This window comes from Castor canadensis, chromosome 5, assembly GCF_047511655.1.
Source record: "Castor canadensis chromosome 5, mCasCan1.hap1v2, whole genome shotgun sequence".
NCBI lineage: Eukaryota > Metazoa > Chordata > Mammalia > Rodentia > Castoridae > Castor > Castor canadensis.
The window spans coordinates 101,503,500-101,529,873 of NC_133390.1; the positions used below are offsets into that span (position 1 = coordinate 101,503,500).

At 33.4% G+C, this 26,374-nt stretch overlaps 2 protein-coding genes across 5 annotated transcripts in view; both read left to right on the forward strand.

The window, feature by feature from the left end:
* The window catches only part of Wdr49 (WD repeat domain 49), a 167,136-nt gene extending 157,715 nt beyond the window's left edge, over positions 1-9,421 (forward strand). For all 4 annotated transcript variants that reach the window (XM_074073848.1, XM_074073849.1, XM_074073851.1 and 1 more), the window contains 2 exons: positions 7,207-7,348; positions 9,293-9,421. In XM_074073848.1, coding sequence (XP_073929949.1) covers positions 7,207-7,337 — 131 coding nt within the window. In that variant the 3' untranslated portion in view covers positions 7,338-7,348; positions 9,293-9,421. The remainder of the gene's footprint in view (positions 1-7,206; positions 7,349-9,292) is intronic.
* A 2,022-nt stretch (positions 9,422-11,443) lies between these two features.
* Serpini2 (serpin family I member 2) overlaps positions 11,444-26,374 on the forward strand; it is a 32,942-nt gene continuing 18,011 nt past the window's right edge. The window contains exons 1-5 of the mRNA XM_074073852.1: positions 11,444-11,580; positions 13,312-13,566; positions 18,494-18,724; positions 20,076-20,270; positions 20,352-20,544. Of these exons, the coding sequence (XP_073929953.1) occupies positions 13,320-13,566; positions 18,494-18,724; positions 20,076-20,270; positions 20,352-20,544 (866 nt within the window). The 5' untranslated portion in view covers positions 11,444-11,580; positions 13,312-13,319. The remainder of the gene's footprint in view (positions 11,581-13,311; positions 13,567-18,493; positions 18,725-20,075; positions 20,271-20,351; positions 20,545-26,374) is intronic.

The following is a 26,374-nucleotide window of genomic DNA, read 5'->3' on the forward strand; positions in this document are numbered from 1 at the left end:
AGGACTAGAAGGCAGCAGATAAACCAATTCTGTCACGTCTAAATCATTGGATCATTTTATTTTAGTCAAAATGTTTTGAATAACTTTATGACCAACACATCTTTCATTTTCATCACATTTAAAACAGTTTTTGGTCACCACTCTAACAAACCTTGTCAGGCAGCCAACCATAAAATGAAATGATGAGTATATAAGTGTCGTATTTTTCCCAGGTAGAAAAAAAATGAATGTAAATGGTTACTGATAACACTAGCTATTGATTTTTAAGAGCTGGGGTTGGTTAAATGGATAGATATATGAATCTATAACATGAAGAAGCATCCTTTTATCATTATTATGGAGTCTTCAGATTTCCAGAATGAAAGAATTCCAAAGTGTGAGAAGTGATAGCACTGATTTACTTGTGCATTTATTCAATAAGTGTATATATTTTTTATCCACTTTCCATGAATGAGACACAAAGCTGGGTGCTGGGCTAGAAGATGTAAAAGGGCAGAGAAGGTTTTTGCTCTTGTTAAATTTATCATCTGGGAGAAAGATAGACAATAAATAATTGTTGTGGTTTGAATATGATGTATCCTTCACAGGCTTACCTACTAAATGCTTTGTCCACAACAAGTGGTGCTGTTTTGGGAGGTGATGGAAACTTCAGGAGGTGGGGGCCTAGCTGGAGGTAGTAGGTCACTTGGGAAATGCCTCTGAAGGTCATATTGGTCCTCTCTGCTTCCTGTTTGCCATGAGGTGAATAGCCTTTGCCATATGCTCCTGTCCCTATGATGTTTTACCTCACTATGGGCCTAGAATCAATGGAGCCAAGGATTATGGACTTAAACCTCTAAAACCATTAGCCCAAATAATTAATTCTTCCCTTTAAGTTGTTCTTGGATATTTGTCACAGTGACTAAAAATTGGCTAACAAAATAAGTAAATAAGTAGAAGAAGAAAAGTTTGAGTAGTGATATTGATATAAGAGCTATGCAGAAAACAAATCAAGTTGATGTAAGAGGGCATGATAAAGAAGAGCACTGACATAGGTCTCTAATATGGAAGCTGAATTGTGAAAGGTAAGATTCCACAATGACTTTGGGGAAGACTCTTTCAAACTTAGGGAACAGAGGTATAAAGCCACTGAGGTAGGGAAAAAATTGATGTGTTCCAGGGATACTATTACCCAACAACTCAGAATTGTTGGAGTGTAGTGAGGAGAGGAGACTGATAGAAGTTGAAATTGGCAGACTTGGGGCAGGGGTCATGTCATAGGGCACCATGGTGCCTGGACAGGGAGTTTTACTTATTGTAAGTCTGAAGGGAAGTCTTTAAGGGTTTTCAGAGGAATGTGACTCAATGAATCCATCAACAGTGATTGTTCTAACCCTTATGAAATTGCCAAATATTCTAAATCATGTGTCCTGTAAGGCAAGAAGTTGGAGGTTCCTAAACTAGTGCCTATGTGGGTACTTGAGGATTACTTAGGATAAGCTGTGAATTTAAATAAACACAGATTTCTTTACCAAGATTATCCAATAAATTTCATTCACTACTCACAGGAACCTTGAAAAATTAGTCTGTCTGTCCTATGAGAACACATTACCTTTGCAACTACTCTAGCTGAACAACAGACTTCATGGTAAATGTGCCGGTCAGGGTTGAACCAGGGAAGTAGATCCAGCAGGAATTTATTGAGATGTATCTAACTGGCTTAGGTAATTGTGGGGCTGCTGAGCAAGTACAAAATGCATGGATTGAGTCAGCAGTGGAGGATGGACAAACTGGGCACAGGCACAACTATTGTCCAGAATTGGACATTCCTTCTGCTCTTAGGGAAGCTTCAGCTCTGCTTTCAAGACCTTCCAACTGATTATTCTGGTTCACCCAGACTATTCCCCTTAACTAAAGTACATTGATTAGGGACATTAATTATATTTGTGCAATCTCTTCAGAGTAATATCTAGGTTGTTTGGTTGACTTTAGCCTAATTAATTTAAAACAGTAGGTGAGGCACAGAGGCTCAAGCCTGTAATCCTAGCTCCTTGAGAGGCAGAGATCAGGAGGACCATAGTTCAGTGCTAGCTCAGGCAAAAAGTTCATGAGACCCCATACAGCCAATAAAAATCTCAGAGCAAAAAGAATTAACCTAGAAGGTAACACACATGCACAGGAAATTAATGTGAGTCAACTCCCTGTATAGCTATCCTTATCTCAACCAGCAAAAACCTTGTTCCTTCCTATTATTGCTTATACTCTCTCTTCAACAAAATTAGAAATAAGGGCAAAATAGTTCCTGCTGGGTATTGAGAGGGTGGAGGGGAGAGGGAGGGGGCAGAGTGGGTGGTAAGGGAGGGGGTGGGGGCAGGGGGGAGAAATGACCCAAGCCTTGTATGCACATATGAATAATAAAATAAAATAAAAAAAAAAGAAAAAAAAAATCTCAGTGCATGGCATGTGCCTGTCATCCCAGCTGCATAGGGAAGCATAAACAGAGGACTGTGATCCAGGCTGGTCCAGGGAATTAACAAGACCCCATTTGAAAGAAATAACTAAATAAATAAAGCAAAATTTTAAAATTTAATTTTAAAAAAGCTCACACAAAGTTTAGCTTAAAACATTAAGAAAGTAATCACAGCAAGGTTAAAGACATTTGGCAATCTTAAGCAAGTTCAATAAGTGGTTAATGGTTTCTTACATGTATAATCATCCATTACAGACATGTTCACATCATATGAAAACATCATGCCATTAACCTTAGCAGATGCTGATACTATGAGTAGTTTGAGGAACTGATCCCCAGTATCCATTTAGAAGGTGTTAGGCTAATGGCATCATTTTTTGCTATATAAAAGAGATTACAAATGAAGTCAATGAAATTTAAGTTTTATGTTCTCATTTATGAAGCCCCTTTTGAGTGTTAGGAGTTTTTGTGAGCTTGAGAATGTTCCTGCTTGCAAACTGTCTTAAAATCATTTCTGGTAAGCATTTCAGGCTCCTTTCCTAAAGGAGATCTCAGAAAGATCTAGTAATTTGTGGGATTTTCTTTTTCTTATAGACAGTTTTGATGATTAATTTAGTGTTTATAATTTCATATTCTTTTTTTTAAAGACAGATCCCAAAATTGTAAGCTTCAGGCCTAGGAACCAGGAATCCATCTTGCGTATTAACTTTTTAATGTCTGGTTTTTTTTAATCAAAAATTTTAAAAGGAATTATCCAAGTGAGATGGTCTTAAAATACTACAAGGGCCTATCTGTTAGTTATTGGCTTAATTGTCCTAAAATCTAATTGATTCTGTTGAAAATTTGTCTAGCTGAGAGACACACGTCAGTAAACAGCTAGAGTTTCTTTCATAAGAAACATTCTTATTTCCACAGTGCATCTCAGGAAGTCTAAGGAATTTCCAATTCCTATGATTCTGAAATGCTAATCTGTAGACCTGTGGGGGAGATCAACAGCTAAAGAACTGAAATCTACATTAGCTCATACTGCTGGTGTTAGGCAAATGGAAAGTGGTGTCTTTGATTTGTTGCCCTGCTGGTTCCAGTTTTATTCGTTTTTGTCTTATTTCTACAAAATATAACATTCACGTAGTTCAAATATTAGAACATTTAAAACATTTAGTGACACATTCCCCTTCTTCCATGATAATAAGCAGTCCAATTTCCATTGTCATTAATTTCTGGCAACTGCTATTATGAGTCTGTGTACTCTTCTAGCATTTCTGCACACATTTATGATTTTAGATTATTGGGGCTTGAGCTAAGGGCCTTTGTTCTACCACTTGAGCCATGCTCCCATCCAGTCCCTGATTTTAGATTTTGACCCCTGTTTTCTTTTGCCTTTTATTTCCTTCCTTCCTTCCTTCCTTCCTTCCTTCCTTCCTTCCTTCCTTCCTTCCTTCCTTCCTTCCTTCCTTCCTTCCTTCCTTCCTTCCTTCCTTTTTGTCTTTTCTGGTATTACTTTTCTTGTAGTTTTGTTAAATTCCTAAATTATGTAATTTTTGAGATGTGTTGAGTTTTTCTTTTGATCCAATTAAGTGATTTTAAAAAAATAGGAAATTGAGCACATTTTAAATTTATTGAAAGATATTTAAACATTTTAGGTTTGCATTTCTCAGACTCTTATGCTACTTATTGTTTATATATTTTAAGGTTTTCACTGTATCTGTAATTTTTCTGTTGTCTTTATCTGGAAAAATGTGCGTACATTTGTTCTTGGGGCTACCTTGATAATCATGGGTTCATATAATTTCTCTAGTTCTTCCTTTCTCAAGTATAGTGACGATTAGATACATTGAGTAATGTTAGAGTGGACACGATACCTTATTCCCTGCCCTATCTTCTTCCCTACAACTGTATTCATCGAGATCCTTCTTTTTGTTTACTTTTATTTGTTGAATTTGCTTTTATTGTTATTACCCGTCAGTTTAAATGATAGTCTTTGTCTCTAGTTATGAACAAGGCTTCTTTCTCTCTTATTCCCCCCAAGTTTTAATTGCATTAGTTCTACATTGTCAGGCATGTGGTATTTATCTTCTATTTTGTCATGCTAAACTCCACATTGTTTTATTCTCACTTTTATGTTTCAATATATTTAGTACCCACCATAAAATTGCTTTCTTCAAATTTTCCTCAGTCATTTCAAAGTTTATCTTTTAGTAATTTCCTCAAAAAAGGTCTTCTGATGGCCTGAACAATGTATACACATATAAGTAAATGTAAAAATAAAAGAAAAGAAGAAAGGAAAAAAAGGTCTCTTGACAAAAATAGTCCCTGAATTCCTTGGGTATTTAAATTATTTTTTAATTTTTACATTTGAAGAGCAGCTTGGTGTATATTATGTCTTTAGCTCACACTTCTTTCCATGGTTATCTTGTAGGTGTTGCTTTGCTGTCTTCTGGCACTGATCACTACTATGGAGATATCTAATGTATGATAGTTTTCTTTTAGCGACTGGATCATTTTGCCTAGCTGCCAAATGATTCTCTCTTTAAAGTCCAGTAACTTTACCAGGTTTGGTTTTGAGTGTTCAGAATCTACTATTCTGGTACATAGTGTGTCTTGTTGTTATATAAATCAGGTTGTCTTTTATTTGAGGACAATTTTATTAAACGATGGCCTTTAAATATTTGTTACACTTTGGTATTCTTTTTTAAAGATTCAGTTAGATTATATGTTTGTTGGATCGTTCTTTGACTGTCTTTGATATCTATACTTCTCTGATTCATTCATTTTCATGAAAATGTTTTACTTATTTCCGTTTCTGTGTTACCTTACAGCTTATTCTCCCTTGTGCTTCCCCCATCCTGCTCACAATTCATTACTTTCTTTGTCTTTGTCTCTTCCCTGAGTTCTTTTGCTTCTGCTGTATGATCTTCCTTCATAAATTCAATTGTTCTTTAAGTTTTTAAATTTAATTTTAGTTGAAATGCTAGTACCAATATTAATCTTTGTAATGACTATGTTTTTCTGGTGGTGGTCCATGTTTTGATTAGTTTTGTAGTCTTTTCGTTCAATTTGATTTGCTTTTGTTTTTGCTTATAATACTAGGTCCTGGGTGAGCAGTTGGGATGTAGAATCAGGGTGACCTTCAATTTTTTACATGTGGATAGACTGCAGTTAGCAAAAACTGACTCTTGTGTATGATATCATGTATCTCTGCATCATCTGTTTCTTTGAACCAAACCAGGTCAGGGAGACTTCTGTTCTTAACCATGTTTACTTCCTTTAGCATCCATAGATGAAAATGAAGGATAAAGCACTTGTACTTAGGGAGCCCCTCACTTTAAATGAGTGCCTTTTTATAGAACTTTTTGAGATACTGCTACTGCCCTGAATGTCCCTATTATGTTATTTTTTCTTTTGTAATTTTTGCCCAGTCTCAGTTCTTTGGCTGCCCTTCTCTGTATTTTTGTAAGCTGTAGATTACATCACTCTTTGAGTTTTTCTGAAAATTGAATTTGTTTGCAGAATTATTTTACAGGTTTTTCTTGTATAAGTTTTAGGAAACAAGAGTGAAGATATTGACATATATCCACATTTGAGCTTAAAGTAGTTTTTATTTTGTTTAAATCCTAATATATAAAGATGTCACTATATTATGAAGTTCTTCAATGTTTATTTCTTTTTTTTCATATTCTTTGTCTTGGCAACTGAAGTGCTCCTCAGTTCAGTTCCAACTTCATTCCAGTATATTTTTACATTTTATGTTTCTGTCCAATTTTACTACTATCAAGGTGCCTCAATAACTCCTGCTTCTCTCTACTTCTACCACTGCATTTCTCCTAACTGATGTCTCTGCTCCTTTTGTCAATTCTTTTTCACCTCCATGTCTATAATTATTAATTAAAACCTTGTTTGGATTCAAGACATAAATCAAATATTACTGAATTCTGAAAGTTTTCCCTCTAATTTTTATGTATTGTTATAATTTCTTTATATGTTCATGCATAATTTACATTGCCTATATTCTCTTAGAACTGTATTCTACTGTATATGATGTTTTCGTTACTAGAATACTACTTCTACTTTCTACCAGTTGAAAAAAGCCCATGACTTAGTCATATTTGTGCATCATTTATAAGTGAGCAGAGAACATTGTGCATAATAATATACATTCAATAAAAATTTGTTGAAATGATAATATTATGTAAAAGGTCAAAATTAGTTTTTTGAATATATAGCACAATTTCCTCCCATTTTTCATTGATGTGCAATGTAATCATTCTTAGGAATAAATTGGCTCTTTTTTCCCCCTGAAGCCACAGATCCCTGTAGATCAAAGTATTTTAAAAGAATGTGATTGCAGATGTATGCATTTAGTCATGCAGAAAGTCAAACTGTGTTTTGATTATTTAATTCTCTTATTTTAATACAGAATAATTTCTTCCTGTCTTTGTACAAGTCCTTGATAGCTGTTAAATAGATTAAAAAACAAAAATAGAAAACACAAGCTTCTTTAGTTCTTTATCCTTAAATGGCAGATCTCTGTTATGACACAAATGATTTAATAGAGAAAGCATTGTTAAATACTAGCTTTAACATTCAAATCAAAATCAAATGAATAGTAGAAGCTTGGAAAAATTCCCCCAATACATTCTTGGTTTTATAAACATAGTTTTTAAGAAAAATAAAACTCGAGAATTTTTTGCCCACAAATTTCATTTGAGTCTTTTACCAAATATAATTTACATGTCATTTTCTTCATCATTTTGTAGCTTTGAATGCTGTATTTGTTGAGAAAAACCTGTTCCCCAAAGAAATTCTGGATCGTGAAAGAAAAACCAAGCAATTATGTCAGGAAACAAATTGTGAAGTGAAGATAAAAAGAAATAAGAAGCAATTATAATTGAAAGAAAAGTAAGCATTTCTTTGTTATGCAAAGTACATACATAAAATGCAGAAAAAAATCAAGAATTCTGCCCTTTCTTTTACTTTATGTTTGAGCTTCTGGAAGTTTATATTCAGATGATGTTTTTGTGCTGCTTTCATTCATCATCTTTCACTTTTTCTGTACTCTTCGCACAAGAATGATTGGACCAAAGAAGGAGGAATATCAATTGGAATTATCTATTCTCATGTTTTCATATAAAAATTTGCAATTCCTGAGTAAAGTATTCTACCCAATTGCCCTTTTAGTTGCTTCTATGGACAAATAGTTCTGATTACCTTTTATTGCAAAATCTGCATTAAATATCTATGAGAAGAAGTGACAGTAACTATTCAGAAATTTTAATAAGAAAACTATTCCCACTTCTTTATATTTTCTGTTTTTTAAAATGATTCTGATAATAGCAGCATTTCCTAATATATTTCATTTTAATTTTATAAGTTTATAGTGTACAGTGCGATACATTGCTACATGAGTAAAGTGTGTAATGATCCAATCAGGATTGTTAACATTTATATCTCTTTAAATGTTTTAAAAGAATGTTTGATTAACATGTAGTAATTATACATGCTTATGAGGTACAGTGTGATTGATATTTCAATACATATTAGTACAGCGTGTGCTAATCAAGTTAGGATAATCAACATTTCCTAGTAATTATTGATTCATTCTTTCTTCCATTCCTTTCCTCCCTCCCTCCCTCCTTTCTTTGTTTCTTTCTTTCATTTATCTGTTAAGGATATAGATGGGGTACACAAATGTGGTGAATGATAACAGTTGAGGAAACTGAAAGAGGTAGAAGCATGGAGATACTATTTCATTGTACTACCTGCAACTTTTATGTAAATTTGAAAATATTTCAATGCAAATAATTTTTATTATAAAATCTTTCCATAGGAAAAAGGATTCATTGGCAGATACAAGCAGAAACTAAGTCTTTCCCAGGGATATTACAGAAAATTCTTACACTGGGTGGGAGGTTTGATTGGATAATCCATCATTTGAAACTCAGTGCAAATGATTTATGAATTACAGGTTGGGGAGTGAAATCTGAGCCATATTCCTAGATATTTTAAGCAATATTAAGATGTTCAAAAGATGTAATAAAATTACCAATTACTTCATGAAGTCTCTTTTCTCCATCCATCCATCCATCCATCCATCATTCATTTATCATCCCGTTATGGCGGGCATACACAAAGAACTGTTTTAGACATCAGGTATTCACATATAAATAGGACACCTTATCTTGCCTTTAGCTTTCTTGAGTGGAACCACATGAAATGTAGAGGTTTACTGTGAAAAGACTGAATCAGTTCATTACTTTTTCTGGTATAATTTGGAAATTCTTTTACTAGTCATATTTTACTCTTTACCTCTGAAGATAACTGTATTTGAAGTGGTTAGTCTTAAATAGCCTGGTTCATATAGACAAATCTTTCTATAGCCTACTATATGTGCAAAGCTCTATGTTGTGTACAGCTCTAATTCCATCTTCAATTAACTTCAGGGCCTCTTTTGTGAAAAGAATTAAGAGAATCTGTCTCACAAGTATATTTAGTGAATTTGAATAGAGTCTTTAAAGCTACGAAAATCTCTTGTAATGTTATACTTGTAATAATTTGGAATAAACATACACAAAAAAGAGAAAGAAGCATATTAAGTTATTATGTCTCACTCTTCTTTCATACCTTACAGCATCTAATTGTGGTAGGCAGGTAGAAGAGTCCCAGCTGTCAAATGCTATTAGAACTGGAGACATTATAAACTGTTTCTGAAATTAACATTTAGATGCACTTATTTAAGATCCATTTTTCTACAATGAAAGGAATTTTCACATTAAAATAGGATGTGTCATAATTTTCAATAGTGTTTGTAGTGTGTAGATATAGTTTAGCCTTTTCTCTTTTCAGAACATTTTCCTCTTATCACTGAAAATATATGGAGCAAACTGACAGAGATAAATTGGCTGAGATACATCTACGATCAACTGGAAAAATTAACTTTTAAATTCTTTCTTGCTGTGTGTATTTGCTTTTTATGTATTTAAAGTTTGGAATTATTACATTTTTACTTTAAAAACACTAAAATGCTAAGAAAAGTGATGGGGTTATAACTGAGACTCCTTGATATTGATATTATATATATATATATATATATTAGGTTTATTCTTTACAATAGGGATGATATGGGGCTGAAATTTATACAAAGACACTCTAGTTCTTGCTATGAATTTTTTTTTCTGATTCTCTGGGGGCAAACAGAGTTGTGGAAGGAAAAGGTTTGTGAAAATATTTAAAATGTTTGCAGTAATAGTTTATGGACAATTGTGATATGTTTGTTGTCTATTAAAAGCACTTAAACCAAGGAGGAGAAATTCATAGTTATTGCTTTTTACTCCCTACAGATAGAAAAATGCACATATTGCTTGAACAGCTCTAATATAGGGTCCTTATAGAACAATTTCATTAAATGACTTAACAAGACAGAGTGGCTGTCTATGCCATTGGAAAGAAAGTAATGGCCTATTCCTGGATAAATCACATTACAATCTGAGTAATGTACAGACATAATAATTTGGTAGCCAAGAGTGCTGGTGATGGATGGTAGCTGGTGTCACTACATGGGTAGAAAAGCACTGATTGACTGATAATCTTGAACATTCAGATCTGTTATTTATGTATCATAGATAGAACAAGTAGGAAGATAGTTTTTGTGTTGTACAACTCTGTTTTTGGAAAATTATCTTTAATAGAGATGTTAAAGCCAAAAAAGACTTTGTTAACATTACAGAAAGTAATACTAGAACAAAACCCAAGATTTAGACAACATTTGGAGATGCCTATACAGTCAATTAAAGATATGGGTTAATTAGAAGTTTATGACCTCTAATAGTCTTCAGGCATTTCAGGTCTGTCATGTAATAGTTCTATAAGAACACTAAAAAGTGTTAATTGGGTCCTTGAGATAATTAAAAGGTGAATTCCTTTAAAAGTATATACTCTCACTTCATTTCTTTCTCCTGAGTTTAGCAGAAGTAATATTTAGTTTGGTGGTCAACAGTGATGTACTTGTTTAATTGAAAATTGGTCCAACATTCCATTTCTCTTAGAGATCACTGATGTAAAATATAGCGTGTTTAATATCTAACTGCTATTGAGGCGATTGATTTGGACTACAAAAGTGAGATAAAAAGTCATTCAAATATGCATCCATTTTTTAAATTAATGGCTGTTTGTAAAGAAAACCATGTATAATTTTAAAAACATAGAAATGACACCAGTGTTACCTATGAATAATAGCATTATCTCAATATGATTTGGTAAATCAATGATCTTAATCTGGGCTTTTTGCTAAACATAAAGAATATATTTTTCAACATCCATTCCTTTTCCTAAAAATTTAAGTGGGCCTCATATCCACAGTAATCTCTCTGACTGTTATATAATTTGATGAATTGTTGAGAACTCTGTAAATGCAGCAGTAATTTGTCTCTGCATTGTGGACTTGATTTAGCTTTAGTCTTTTTCTCACAGGCATTCTGAAATATTTATGGTGGGCCACATTGGTAATCTGATGAGAGAGTCCTATGAGAGACAAAAAGAACTAATTACCAGCGAATTTACAACCACTGGCACATTCTTCCAAATTCTGTTTCTACTTTTAAAGGAAGCAAAATAACATGAGATAATAACATGAGTTTAATGAGTCTTAAAAATCTTATCGTTTTCTTTCTCAGTTCTTTCTCATTTCATCATCAATCATTAACTTGTTAGTCCTTACATACAAATATAGTGAACACCTGCTCTGGTTCTAGAGGAATTAATCAAGCAATGTTCAAGATAAATAGAGCTGTCCTTTACAGATAAGGTGTTCCACATATAAGTGTTTCCCAGTAAGCACATCATAGTTATAATATTCCAGTAAATAATCAGCAGCTAATTTTGGGTAAGTACCTTAAAATTAAATAGCTTGTGAATGAAGTAATATGTATGCAATAAGATTGACTGTGTGAGGAATGGCATTTCAATCCACTTTGGTAAAGGAATCATTTGAATATATTCAATAGACACATTGACTTAATTTCACATAAAAGACTTGACATAAATTATAAGATCAAATTCTTATGGAACTATTCATCAGGTTGTTTAGTTCACAGTACCTTGTGCATTCTGCTGAGATATGATCCAAACTCAATGAGGTGAGTGAACTTTTAAAACGAATTATTTGTCTGAGGTATAGTTTATTAGTGTCTAGAAATTTTCTGGAAGAAATTGATGTTCAAAATGTAAAATTTAATTATGAAAATTATTAACAAGAGGGTAGCACTAATGACAAATATTTTATTACAAGGGAAAATTACATCCTTCATAATACTGCTTATTATTGTAGAATTAATAAAGTGTATGAAGATGTACCTATCGAATCACCACTTGATTTAAAAGTACTAATAATATTTTGACCACTTACATAGCTACAAATAGATACTTTGATCAGAAATATTCTAAGAAATTGACTCTATTAGGACATGATGATATGCAGGCATTTATTGGCATGTAAATCTCTCTTATTCATTAAATTTTGCTATTGTACTCTTATAACCTAACATGTTGATTTACTCTTTGACAAAAAATTTGCTTAATAATTTATATCTATATTTATAATTTACCAACACCTTATTTTCTCATAATTGCTTTGGATTGCACTTTGAGATGATTGTCCTTTGTAAAATGTATGTTTAAAAAGAACTTAACTATGTGTATTGAAGAAGAATCTGAAATAGCTAAATAATACTGCCATAGGTTGTTTTCAGAGAACATTTGATTATTAATAATGTTTATATGTAGTAGTGGTTCTTAGTTTCTCTTAGCCCATTTATGGGTCATGCTGGCCTTAATGGTCTGCAAAACTCTAGAAATATATTTCTAAATTTAATTAGGCTGACATTACTCTCTTCTTAAGGCTTTCAATTATGTCCCCATTGAAGGGTTACTTCCTACTAACCTACTAATGGTTACTCAAATGTATTATTTGCAAAGTAAAATTAGTGTTACTAACAATCACAAGGCCTCAGACTTAGTATTCTGTCAGGCATGTGGTCATATTGCAAAACTTATTTTGCTCAAGGCATAATTGAATGGTTGAAATTTTTATTAATTTTACTAGAAGACACTTTTCTAAGTGTCAGTTTTGTGAAATGGTTATGGTTTTCAATTGCTGCTATTCTCTCCTATTTGTTAATTTTTTTTGTTAAATTATCTCTTGATTTTTCAAATTGTTTTCTTTTTGTTATTATTGTACCATTTATATTTGATATTTTTTTTTCAAATTTTGTCACCTTCTTTTGAAAAATTTTAGGTGGGTTTCAGGATATTTTACCCTACGGAGCTAAGATTCCATAGTGTGAGAAAAACTGCTGTAAAGTTAGCCAGCTTATTCAGTTGATTCATAATGCATTAACTTCCTAATATTATAGAAACAAACACACTATACTGGAGTGTTTTTGCTTTTGTTCCATTTCTCTCTTGATCTATAACCTTTTTAAGAGTAGTGTGTATAGAAGTTTCCCTTTATATCAGAGTTACAGGTGTCCCACTTAAAACCATGGAAAAAAATAGGGAAAGGTATCATATAGCTATTTAGAGTTATTTATTTCTCTTGATAATATTCTAAAATCATCATTTCTCCTTTAATTTTTAAGTAGCTATAAATATATTTATGCTAGTTTTTGCAGAAACATTAAAAATACCAGTAGCGTATGGATTCTTTTTCCTCTGAGATGATGCCTACTCAAAAACCTAGCATTGTGTAGTTTTCCTACACAATGAAAGATTTCCTACACAATGAAAGAAAGATAGAAAGTTTTACTAGGAAGAAAGTCTTGTTGACTCGATTTTGAAAACTAATGAATTTTAAATTAAACAACAAACAGAAGTCAAAATGGATAAGATCTTGTTGTGCAGTTTCCTGTTGGTTTCTTCTGGAAGTCAAGCCTCAAGAACCTTGACTCAAACAAATGCCAAATTTGCAGTGGACCTTTATCAAGCTGTTTCCTTATCTCATAAAAGCAACATTATATTTTCTCCGCTTGGAGCAACTATGCTTCTTGGAATGGTACACCTGGGAGCAAGAGGAAAAGCACAACAGCAGATAAGACAAACATTAAAGCTCCAGGAAACCTCCACTGGTGAGTCTGATGCATAATTATTTAAAGCAGATAAGAAGTGGTCAATTTATTTTTAAAATATGAGGGAAAGGCTCAGAGTCATGAACGTGAATAAGTGGAAAACATCATATAATATACAAAATCATAATAAAATAATAAAATGGAGAATTATAAATGGAATTTTCATTCATCTGTAATTATTTCCTGATGAAAATAATCTATTTAAAAATTAACAACTATATAAGCAGAGCATGAAGGAACAATTCTATAATCCCAGCACTCAGGAGGCTGAGGCAGGAGGATCTCAAGTTTGAAATCAGACTCAGGTGCATTGTCTCAAAAAATAAACAAATAAACAAAAGTAACTAATACCTATACAGATAGAAATTTCTGTATATGTCCAAGTATTTTCTTTTGATGAATTTGATTGATTGAAATTATGTTGTATGTGCATGTTGTGTGTATACACATATAATATACATACACATTTGTACATTGTCATGTATATGTTGTAATCATTTTCCCATATCATTGTAACTGATTCAAAATACAGTTCTAAATTATTGTATTTTATCTTCTGTTATGAAAATGTATTACTTATTCAGCCCTTCTTCAGTAGGTTTTTTTTTTCCCAACATTCTCACCTATGAGACCAAGAAAAGCACTAATTTATGCATCTTAAGAGTTTTTAAATAATTTTTAAGGAAAGTTTGAAGATAGAAGCATTCAAATAATCCATTAGAGAGGACTTTTTGCTTGTGGGTGCCTATGTGAGATACTGTAGTGTCATCTAATATCCCATTTGAACAGCTCTCTGATCATTGCGTGCTGTCAATAGCCACAGTACTTTGAATTTTAAACTTTTCCATCACTATCAGATAACCTGCCCTTAATATCAGAGGAGACATCTGAATTTTTGATTTGGGAATTTACTTGCTATAACTATAACTAATTTGAGTATATTTGCCTTAGCATAGAGTAACTATGCTTAGGAATTTGTTTTTCTGAAATACTATTTGCAAAGTTTAAATTGCTCCATTTTAAATACAGGCAATTTTGTACAGAAAGAATTTGGTGATAAGTTAATTGTGATAATTTGCCTGTGTAAATAATATATAATGAAGCTACTGTATTCCAAATTTAGTCTTTATTAATTTTAGCAAATCCCACTGCACCACTCCCAGAAACATTTAAATGACATGATACTGCTTTGAAAATTAATAGGCTATTTATGAATATATGTAAAGTTGATACTACGATAAGCTAGAAAAACTGAGACTCTGAAATTCCTTTCAATGAATTCATCTTAGAGAGAAACACAGAAGACTTAAGACTGGTGTATTCTGGACATAATAATCAGAGTACTTAAAATGATGCACCATCAAGCATATGTGTAGTGTGTCAGCCACTGTTTTGTGTAAATAATGATTATCTGGATAATCTTAGATATGTATTAACTAATTTAATATCTATGATTACTCTGTAAGATAAATGTATATAGATGAGAAAACCAATCCAAGAAAAATAGTTAAGTACTTTGTTCAGGAATAATTCTAAAAATATTTCCATGAGACTCAGACAATAAAAACAATAAGGGAAGTATTATATTTCTTTGGAAGAGATACATGGATAATTAATACTTTAATACACTTAATGAAATCTACCACAATACTTCTATATTATGCCTTGTTAAGGGACAGAGAGAGAGATACAGATGGAGAAAAAGAAAAACAGTCAAAAAGAGAAAGAATGTAAAAAATAAAATTTGGAAAATAAAAAAGGAGGAAATGAGGAAATAAAAGGAAAAGCAGAGTTAAAAGTGGAATAGATGTGAGTATGGCTCAAGTGGAAGTGGTAGAACTTTAGCCTAGCAAGTGCAAAGCCATGAGTTTAAACCTCAGGACTGCCAAAAGAAAAGAAAGAAGAAAAGAAAAGAAAAACCCACTCCCAAACAAAAAATGTAGACTAGCGTGATGAATGAGTGAATGGAAAGGAGGTGGAGAAGTAGCCAACACAGTCTGGGGAAAGAGAAGAAGGGCCTGGTAGAGCCATATTAGAACCTGAGATAAAAGGAAAATTATGAATACTGTACTGTCTTTATTTTAAATTTTCTTTATGAACCATAACTTTTGCATTAATTTTGAGTTTTTCAAACTGTTGCATTGCAACACTGCATGTCTTGATTATTGAAATTATTCAATATCTCCTTAAATTTTATAACTGAGATGAGTGTCTCACCTTTGTCCTGGCCCTGCCTTTAGTCTACTGTTAATTTTCAAAAGATTGTTTCTGTTAAATCAGTCTTGAGTTTGCTTTTCCTACTACCAACGTATGGTCCTTGTGTAACTGTTGCATGACTATTCCATGTTAACACCTGGCTTATTCTTTTTGATCCACAGGGGGCACAATTGCTGGCCTCCTAACATTACTGGGGCTCTCTGTCCTTGGTTCTTCATTCCTCAGGTGTCAAAGCACCTGCTCAGAAATTACCTTCTCCATTTTGCTGGACATCTGATAACACTCCATTTTGCTTTGCCTTGGATAATGCTGCTAACTAATCAAAGGCTAAATTGAAGGTGTTTCTTTATTCTAAGTGGGCTACAAAAGAGAACCTGGGATGAAGGTGTTGCTCAATGGTAGAGCACACCGCTAGCATATGTGAGACCCTGGGTTCAGTCACAAACACTGGATAAAAGAGAACTCAGCATGAGTTCTAATCTCAGTTTTCAACTAAATGACCTTGAGATTTGTCACAAGTCATGTTACCTCTCAGTTTTCCATCTTTCTGGGTCTCAGATTTTTTAACTCTAAAAAGAGGGGTTTGGGTTAGTTGATTTATATGGACATTTCAGCTGAAATAATCTATAATTCTATGACTACTATCATTTCATCTTCAGATCTGTCACATACACACATAATTGGCCTTTGTACTCTTAACAACAGGAAGAGAAAAAGTATTGGGAATTTTAGGCCTTTTCTAGAGAGTTGGTACAGTCAAACCAAGAGACCCACTCCTTCCCATTATCTGTAGGTTCTTCATGGTTCTATTTTAAGAAATGAAATAAACATGTTCTCATTGCTTATTAAGAGCTATGCATATGGATTCTTTTCGATCTGTGCTAAATGAGGTCATTAACCTCTAAATTTATAAGGTAGGTAACTTTATATTCTCCTCCAGACTTGTACAACTTGGGGACATTTTTTCATTGACTTCTAAGTCCAATGATTTATCAAAGGGTAGCTGTTTGTCACACAGTCTTTGACTTTAAGTATATAACATAAATCTATTTGCTCTGACAAATGAGTTAGAACTACCTTTTTCTCTTCCTCTCTCTTTTATCTTCCATTCCTTTAAAATTGATGCAAATTCCTGAAAGTTAGTTTCAAACTTTGTGTCTTCATTTCCGACCTAAATTAATTCTTTTGGAGAAACTTTCGTGTCTTTACTCGGGGAGTCTCTGTAACCCTCAGCTAATGATATATTTCTTTCAAGCCTCAAATAGCAATCATTGCACAAGCAGGTAAAAAGAGTTACTTTCTTCTTTTCTTGTGTTAATTATTCCAGAATTATAAATAATTATGGAAACTTCTAAGATCTAATCATATAGAAGTAAATTTTTATATTTAAATCTGTTATGTCTTTGACTATGTCACAATGAATGGAGAGTTCTGAAGTTTGAAATATAGTGCAATATACCTGGCATAGTGTCCTGTTAGGATGCACAGGTGTACCTGTACAAAAACATCAGACCAGTGAGATAAGTGGGGCCTGAAATGTGTAGCCTCTATTCAGCAGAAAAGGTGTAGGACCATGGAGGTGCAGCTCCCCTCCCCTCAGTGACAGCACTGCACTTATTTGTACAAAGATGCACTTTGGGATACTAGCTTTGTGATAAAAAATATGTGTACACACACACACACACACACACACACATATATACACACGCCCCTTATTTTATTATAAAAATAGTAGCAAGTTGCTTTCAGCAATTTTTTAAAAACTCTTTATCAATGGATATCTTTTAATTGTGAACTATTTATGTTTTCTTCAATACAGAGTAATTGAGCATAATCAACTTTTATATTAGAAAATTGGTACTTTCATGATTTAACTGAAAATACAATGAAGAACTTGTTATTTGAAAAAAGATTGTGACTTAGTGATTGAGTTCCAGGATTGAGCCGGATGTGAATGACGAATGCTTATACCACTTGGCAAGCCATTGAGAAAAGAGTCTCACAAGCAGATACAGCTCTCTGACAGTACTGTGGTCAGAACACCCACTTAGAAATAACAGGTCAATGGTGACTTTTTAAATTTGATTATGACTCACGTGGCTAGTGGTTATAGTTAAATGGTAAAGATTTTTATTTTCCTGTAGATAGTCAAAGTAGTAGACTCATGAATCTGTAGAAACAGGCAATTCTGATTCTCATGCATCTCTAGAAATAATTATAGGGGTTAGCTTGTAAATTTAAAAACCTGGATAGATGCAGTTGCAACTATCTTTTGGCTTTCTGAAGCCAAAAGAAAAGAAATATTGGTTGTTTATCACTTGTCATCCCCCATCAACATGAATGGCATTCCCCTGTAATAGTGTCACTTATTCATATTATGTAGAGATTCTCAACTTAAATTTTCAACCACTAAAACTGAACTAAATGTGACTATCCAGAGGGGCTTTCCTTCACTCTGTATAAATACATATTCTTGTTTGGGGCAAATTTTTAATTTACATGGACATTCTTTTTCATATATAAAAGTTAATTTTGCCACAAAATACATATTCTACAGCAGATAAACACTTGAAATATTTATGCTAACTTAGGATCATTAGTTATACGCAAGGCTGCAGAAATGGTGATATGAATCTATGCAGATTCAAAGCTAGACAGCTGTTGTTTTATGCTGTTCAACATGTCAGTATGCATTATAATTATTTTTCAGGAGGAGAATTTTCCTTGCTGAAATCATTTTTCTCTGCCATCTCAGAGAAAAAACAAGAATTTACATTTAATCTTGCCAGTGCCCTCTACCTTCAAGAAGGATTCACTGTGAAGGAACAGTATCTCCATGGCAACGAGGAGTTTTTTCAGAGTGCTACAAAACTGGTGGATTTTCAGGATGCAAAGGCTTGTGCAGAGACAATAAGTACCTGGGTGGAAAACAAAACACATGGTAAAGTTTCCCACTTTCATAAAAATCATTATTTTCCATTGTATTCATGGCTTCTAATATCCTAAAGTAAAGAATGAATGAATATTTTCCTATTCTACTGTGGATCAAATCTCCTATTTCATTTTGCTGCTATTTAAATTAATACTAAATTGTAAAACCCAGAGAAACTGGAAGCAGCTTTGAAAAGTATACTGATTCTTTCGTTGTTTTTTGAGAGACACCTATTTATAAAATTCTTCATGGAATACTTTTAATATTAGTTTTGGCCAAGTGTTGACTTTTTTTCAGGTATGAATATCTTTGGCAAGGTGGAACTTTTATCTGTCAATACCAAATGTCTTCTTTCCCACATACACTGTAATTTATTAACACATTTTCACTGAATGCATTAATGTTTAGCAATCAATGTTAATAATCCTATAATAAACATGGTAGTCTAATCTTTAATTTAAATACAAGCTAGGAAAAATTCCAAAGTGATGAAAGAGATGCAATAAGCTTAAAGTCAGATAGTCTTGAGTTCAAGTTTTAGTAAGTTATAAGCTAGATACTCTTTAAAATGGGGACACTATTAAAACATTTCAGGATTATTGGAATTTTTAATAATAATGTATGTAAAGTAGCAAGCATACACCAGATCCTTAATTAGTAGTAATTTTATTTCATTTTTCATTATGTTACAGAAATTTGTTATCATGTAAGATGTTACAATATGCTTTATGAGCATACTATAATGTTGAAAATATGAGCCAGGAGTGGTGAGCAGTGTTAATGGTGACATAAAAGTAGGAAATCGATAGACAGCTCCCTGAAACCCATGGTGTTTATTTTTCATAATTTGGAAATACTGTACAGAGAAATGTGAGGCTGCTTGTTTAGAAGAGGGAAATTATGCTAGCATACACCATTCTTGTCCCTTTTCAATCAATGGTCAATGGAGGCCATCACAAGACTGGCAAGTTTGGGTGGGGTGTACCACTAACCTATGAAATATTATTGAGCTGCTGGAGAGCCTTGGAATTTCATCTGAGGAATACTGATAAAGGAAGAAGCATTTTTTGTTCTTTCTGTCTGAAAGACAAAGATGTAAATAATGTCACTGAGAGGCTCTATTACTAAGCATGTCCAAGTTTACCTAAAACAGCTTCATATTTCCCATTTCCTAGTGCAGTCCCATTTGCATGTGTTTCCTGGTAAAATATAGCTTTCCCCTTTACTCTCAAAATTGCTAAGGTTAGCTGATAACCAAAAATAGCTCTGTGCGAGACATTTTTGCTTTAATCTATTTAAAACCATTTCACTGAAGCACAATTGCATGTTTCTTTCTGTCTGTTCCTCCACCACTTTGTAGGAAAAATTAAAAACATGTTTTCAGAGGATGACTTTGGTCCTTTGACCCGGCTTGTCCTGGTGAATGCTATTTATTTCAAGGGGGACTGGAAACAAAAATTCAGAAAAGAGTACACACAGCTGATGAATTTTACTAACAAAGATGGTTCAATAGTTGAAATTCCAATGATGAAGGCTCTGCTGAGAACAAAATATGGTAATATGAGAAAATATACATTTGAAAGCATGGCTTCGATAACTGCCAAAGATACTCAGTATTTTATTTTCTCTATTCCAGGTTATTTTTCTGAATCCTCCATGAGCTACCAGGTTTTGGAATTGCCTTATAAGGGTGATGACTTTAGTTTAATCATCATACTTCCTGCAGAAGATGTGAACATTGAAGAAGTAGAAAAACTAATTACTGCCCATCAAGTTCTGAAGTGGATCTCTGAGATGCAAGAAGAAGAAGTGGAAATAAGCCTCCCTAGGTTGGTAACATTGTTTTATTATACTGGTTCTTGAATTATGAATAGAATCCTATGACCAATTTTAGGCAGTCAATACAACATGGAAATTATAAAGGATTATTTTAAAAAGCAATGGTAATAATCACTAGTATCATGCTTCTAAGACACAGGAAAAACTACAGAGTAAAAAGTATGCTCAAAAAACCAAGTTCTCATTCTATGTTAACTTTCAAAAAGAAATGGATGTTTAACAGATTACATTCTAAATTTCTCTCCAAGCTCATTAAGGTCACCATGGCTGTGATACTCTGCCCCTGGCCTCTGGCTTTTACTTCCTTTTCTACTTAGCCAGAATCCAGTCATTAATCATTTCACTCACAATCTCAGCAACATTTGTGATGTATTTGTCTCTTTGTCTTTGTCCTTTTAAAAGTTACTCCTAGTCTGCTGATTTTGTTGGTACAAAATCCCAGCAAGCAGACATTTCCAACCTGACTAAGGCCAGACCCCTTGATTATCTATGAGAACTTTCTTTACTAATAACCACACCACATCAGATAATTTCCTCTGTTCCTCATCTATGACTCTGCTATCTCTCTTACTCTTGGCATGTGCCTCAGCTTTCTATTTATTGAGGCTAATAAAACTTAAGGATAATCAAACTTTTTTGTCTCCTTATTTACATAAATCACCTCAAAATTTACATAAATCCTTGCTACTCATCTTTTTCCCTATTTTCTTGATATTACAGAGAAAGAGGTGTCATATATCTTTGTCACTCTAACTGTAGGGTTTTCATCCAAATATTATTATGTTATTAGCATGTAATAGTTGTACAAGGAGAATACATTGTGACATTTACATATGTGCTTACAATGTATTTTAATTAGATTCACTCCCTCCATTATTTTCTCTCATCCCTTTTCCTCCCTTTTCCCATTGTTCTAAGAACAATTTCATTAGTTTCATTTTTCTGTTTTCATTCATGAATATAAAATACATCCATTATATTAGCTCTCCTTCACCTTTTCCTTTTGCCTTCCCCTCTTCCACTGATACTTACCCTTGGATATGACCTATTTTACCTTCCTGTCCTCCATTTTTTTAAATGTATATTGATAGTTCAAGGAGATTTTGCCTTGGTATTTCCGACATGTATATGTAGGACTTTAATCAGATTAACTCCCTATTGCTTACTCTCTCTATGGCCCTGTTCCCCTATTATTCAACAGTTTACTACATTCTGTTATATTATCTTCATAAATAGATACAATGTTTCAATATTTTTCACTCTAACATTCTCTTTCCCTTTCCTGCCTCCTGTATTCCCCTCAGGTTACAGGAGTGTGTATAAGATCCTATTGTATTTATGTGTACATGTATCTTATAGGTCTAACTTCCACATATAAGGGAGAACATGTGACCTATGACTTTTTGAGCCTGGCTTACTTCACTTAGCATGATTTTCTCCAGTTCTGTCCATTTTCTGCAAACAACATAATTTCATTCCTATTTACAGCTCAATAATACTCTATGTGCATATATACCACGTGTTTATATACCGTGAGTTTTCTTAATCCATTGATCAGTTGTGGGGCATCTGTACTGTTTCTATAGCTTGGCTATTGTGAATAGATCTGCAATAAATATGGATGTGCAAGTGCCTCTCTTATCCTGGAGCACATTCTTTTAGGTATCTGCTCAGGACCAGTATGGGTGGATTGTATGGTAGTTGTATTTTTAGTGTTTTGAGGAACCTCCATATTGCTTCCATAGCAGTTGCACTAGCTCACATCCCCCACTTCCTCATCAGCATTTGTTGTTTTTAGTGTTATTGATAACAGCTGTTCTGACTGGGGTGAGGTGAAACCTCAATATCATTTTGATTTGCATTTCCTTTGTGGCCAAGGATGTGAGCTTTTCTTCATGTATTTATTAGCCATTTGTACTTCTTCTTTTTAGAATTGTCTGTTCAGTTCATTTGCTCATTTATTCAGTGGTTTGTTGGTTCTTTGCAGGGTTAGTTTTTTGAGCTCCCTATATGTTCTGGTTATTATTCTCTCTCTTTCTTTTATTCATTTATTCTCATGTGCATACACTGTTTGGGTCATTTCTCCACCCTATCCCCCTCTCCCACCCTCTCCCCCTGCTTATTATTCTCTTGTCAGATGTATAACTAGCAAAGATTTTCTCACCTTTTGTAGGCTGTCTCTTCAGTCTAGTGAATGTTTCCTTTGCTATGTAAAAGCCTTTCAGTTTCAGGAAGTCCTGTTGGTCATGCCTTCCTCTTAATTGCTGAGTTAATGGAATTCTATTCATAAAGTTATTACCTATGCCTATGTGATCCAGTGTATTCCCTATTTTTTTCCCTGAATAATTTCACTGTTTCAGGTCTTATATTAAGGTCCGCTTTGAATTGATACAAGTACCAGATGAGAGACTGGGATGTAGTTTCAGTTTACTGCACCATTTCTTGAAGAGGCTATCTTTTCTCCATTGGTTTTTGTTGAAAACTGAATGGCTGTAGCTGTATGGGTTTATGTATGGGTCGTCTATTCTATTCCATTTCATGTCTGGTTTTGTGTCAATACCATGCTGTTTTTATTACTATGGCTCTGTAGTATAGCTTGAAATCAGGTATTGTGATACCTCCAGTGTTGTTCTTATTGCTCAGGATTGTTTTGGCATTTTCACAATATTGATTCTGCTTATCCATGAGCATGGGATGTCCTTTCATCTTCTAATGTCTTCATTGATTTCTTTCTTTAGTGATTTATAACTTTCATTGTACAGGTCTTTCATCTCCTTCATTAAATTTACTTAGGTATTTTAATTTCATTAATCATCTTGAAATATCTTTCATCCTTTTATTTCCCATGACATTGTTCTGCCTTTCTCTCCTTTCTCTCTTTCGTTCCCTGACTTACTTTCTTTCTGTTCTTGAATAAAAATGTTATACAAGTTTTATCTTCAGAATTTTCAGTCTTATTCTCTCTAAGAAATATTACCTTCCTCTATTGCTCATATCTCTGAAGTCTGAATTATTAAACCCAATGCTAATTCAGTCCCAACCATCTGCATATCTTTTTTCTATCTATTCTTTCAAAGAATATTTTAGCTCCTATTATATGCCAAATAGTGGTGATATAATGACTTGTGTGATAGACATAATAGTTTATATAATAATTGAAATAATAATTTTTAAAATCAAATGCTTTATATTCAAATTTACTAATTTATTTATTTTTTGCTTTGGGAAGATCACTGCTATACAATGAAAAAAGTACTGAGTTTGAAAACTGTGTGAGCTACCTGTGTGGTCTTAGCAGATTCACTTAAACTTTCTGAGCTATAATTCTTATTAATTTAAAATATGAGTAATGATACTTGTAACCAAGCTATCCCCAACTTCTTTGGCCTAAATAAAACAAAATACCTCAATAATAATGCATGATCCTCAAACTTGACTGAAAACAGGAAGGATAGACTTTTGTTTGTTTTTTGCTTTTTGAAATTTCACACTGATGATTTTGTTTTTTACTATTTATTTATTTATTTATTATTGTGCTGGGTAGGGGTACATTGTGGCATTTAAAAGATTCTTACAATATATCAAATATATTATACTTGAACTCACCCCCTCCACCATTCTCCTTTATCTCCTCTTCCCTTCATTGACAGGAAATACAGGCTTTTTCCAGAATTTTCATCTCCAGTATTTTAAGGAGCATTTGAGAGAATGTTTCACAGTTCATAAATCCATTCCAGCTACTGTGTTCTAGAATCTTCTCCACTTTGGCCTTATTATCATCTTCTTCAAACGATGACCATACCTGCCATATAAATGCTCTCATTTATATGAGAGAAGTATAGACTCAGTCTTCTCTTTTAATTTTTTCAAGCCCAACTGTGAGGATTGAATGGTGTCTCCTCAGACTCATGTGGTAAAGTCCTAATATCCAGTACTTTGAATGTGACCTTATTTGGAAATAGGGTCTTTATAAAGTAAATTTGAGTTAAAGCAAGGTAACCTTATTAAAAAGGGAAATTTGGACAGAGATATACATAAAAGGAAGATAACCTGATGAGGCAAGGAAAAGATGGTCATCTATAAGCCAAGAAGACATCATAAAACAAATCTTCCTCATAGCTCTCCACAGGAACAAATACTGTTGATACTTTGACTTTGGACTTCTAGCCTTCACAGCTGTGAGATAATTTCTATTACTTAAACTACCTAGTTTGTGGTACTTTATTATGTCAGCCATAGCAAACTAATATAAATTAGAAAAACTTGAGTGTTGAACCAACTTCACTGAAAGTTTGATGACAGTAAAAAGGGATTATAAGGCAGAAAGTAATTTAAAGCTGGGTGCCAGCCATGACTGTTCTAGAGTGTAGAGTAGTTCTCATATCAAGGAATCTTCTACTGTGTGTTGCTATCCTAATCCGTTGCCATAGTGCCACAGCCTATCCTTACTCAAAAGTCCTGTCTTTATCATGTTCTTCCTACTTTAACATCTGGGTTCCACCAACTTTTCCAATCTTTGAGAAAAAGAAGTTAACCCAGGTTTCCTTCCATTGCCTCTAAGGCCAACTTCACAGTTGAGACAGGATTCTACAGAAGTACATTTCAATACTCAGTGAAACAAAATTTTCATATTGTATGGAAGAGTTACACCCTCATCATCTCTCCATTCCACTGGTTCTGTTTGCATAATGAAAAAGCCCAAATTTATTTATTTTTGAAACAGGGTCTCTTTATGTGGTCCAAGTTGGTCTTAAACTTGCAATCTTCCTGCCTCTAGCACTGGAGTGCTGGGTTTACAGGCTTATACCACCATTCCTGGTGACAAATTTATATTTCATTATTTAGTGCTGTTGTTCTTTTATTTCTCAATAAATGCATAATGGTCTTTAAACTGACAAGTGAAGATTTTGGTAAAATTGGAACAGGTTAAATAGCTGCATTAGTTTCCAAGAGCTACTATAAAAAAAATTTAACACAACAAAGTAGATGATTTAAAACAATAGAAATTTGTCCTCTCATGGTTCTGGCCTAAAAGTCCAAAATCAAGGTTTCCTCAGTGCCCTGCAGTCTCTGCAACTGCAGGTAGACTCATCCTTGCCTCTTCATACCTACTGGCAGCGATCAGTAATCCTTGATGTTTCTCAGATGACAGATGTACCACTCCTGTCTTTGGCTCTGTTGTCCCATGGCCATCTGTCTTCATGTGGCATTCTCAGATCTTGCAAAGACACTAGTCAGATGGGAGTAAGCAACCATTCTACTTTAGTATGACCTCAATCTAATTATTTCTGTAATAACCTTATTCCCAAGTAAAATCATATTTAGAAGGTGCTGGGGTTTAGGGCTATGACACATGAATTTGAGTACAGAGTGGAGATGAAATTCAGCCACTAAACCAGCTATATTAAACTCTATGTTGTAAAACAAAACATCCTTTTTCTAGCAAAATTTCATAAACACCAAAGAAAAATAGTTACTGTGAGAATGCTTATTTCCAACCTACAGTTGGAAGGAACATGTGACTATTTAGATTATATTTACTATTTGCAAAACACTTATCCTTTCCCTCTTTGATGTACAACTAATTTTAAATCAAGGTCAGTAAGATAGAGTACAATCTAAAAATACTAGGGTGCTGGCTGGTGTTTATTATATATAATATCTTAAATATCTAATTTTAGGTATTACCTTGCAGTTGGATATTAGCTAAAATAATCATAGTACTTTGTCTAAATATAATATGAGATTCTATAAATATCTTAGGAGCTAAAGTTTCTTAGGTTTAAGAGTCTATCATATGCTTACACTTGCAATGTATGA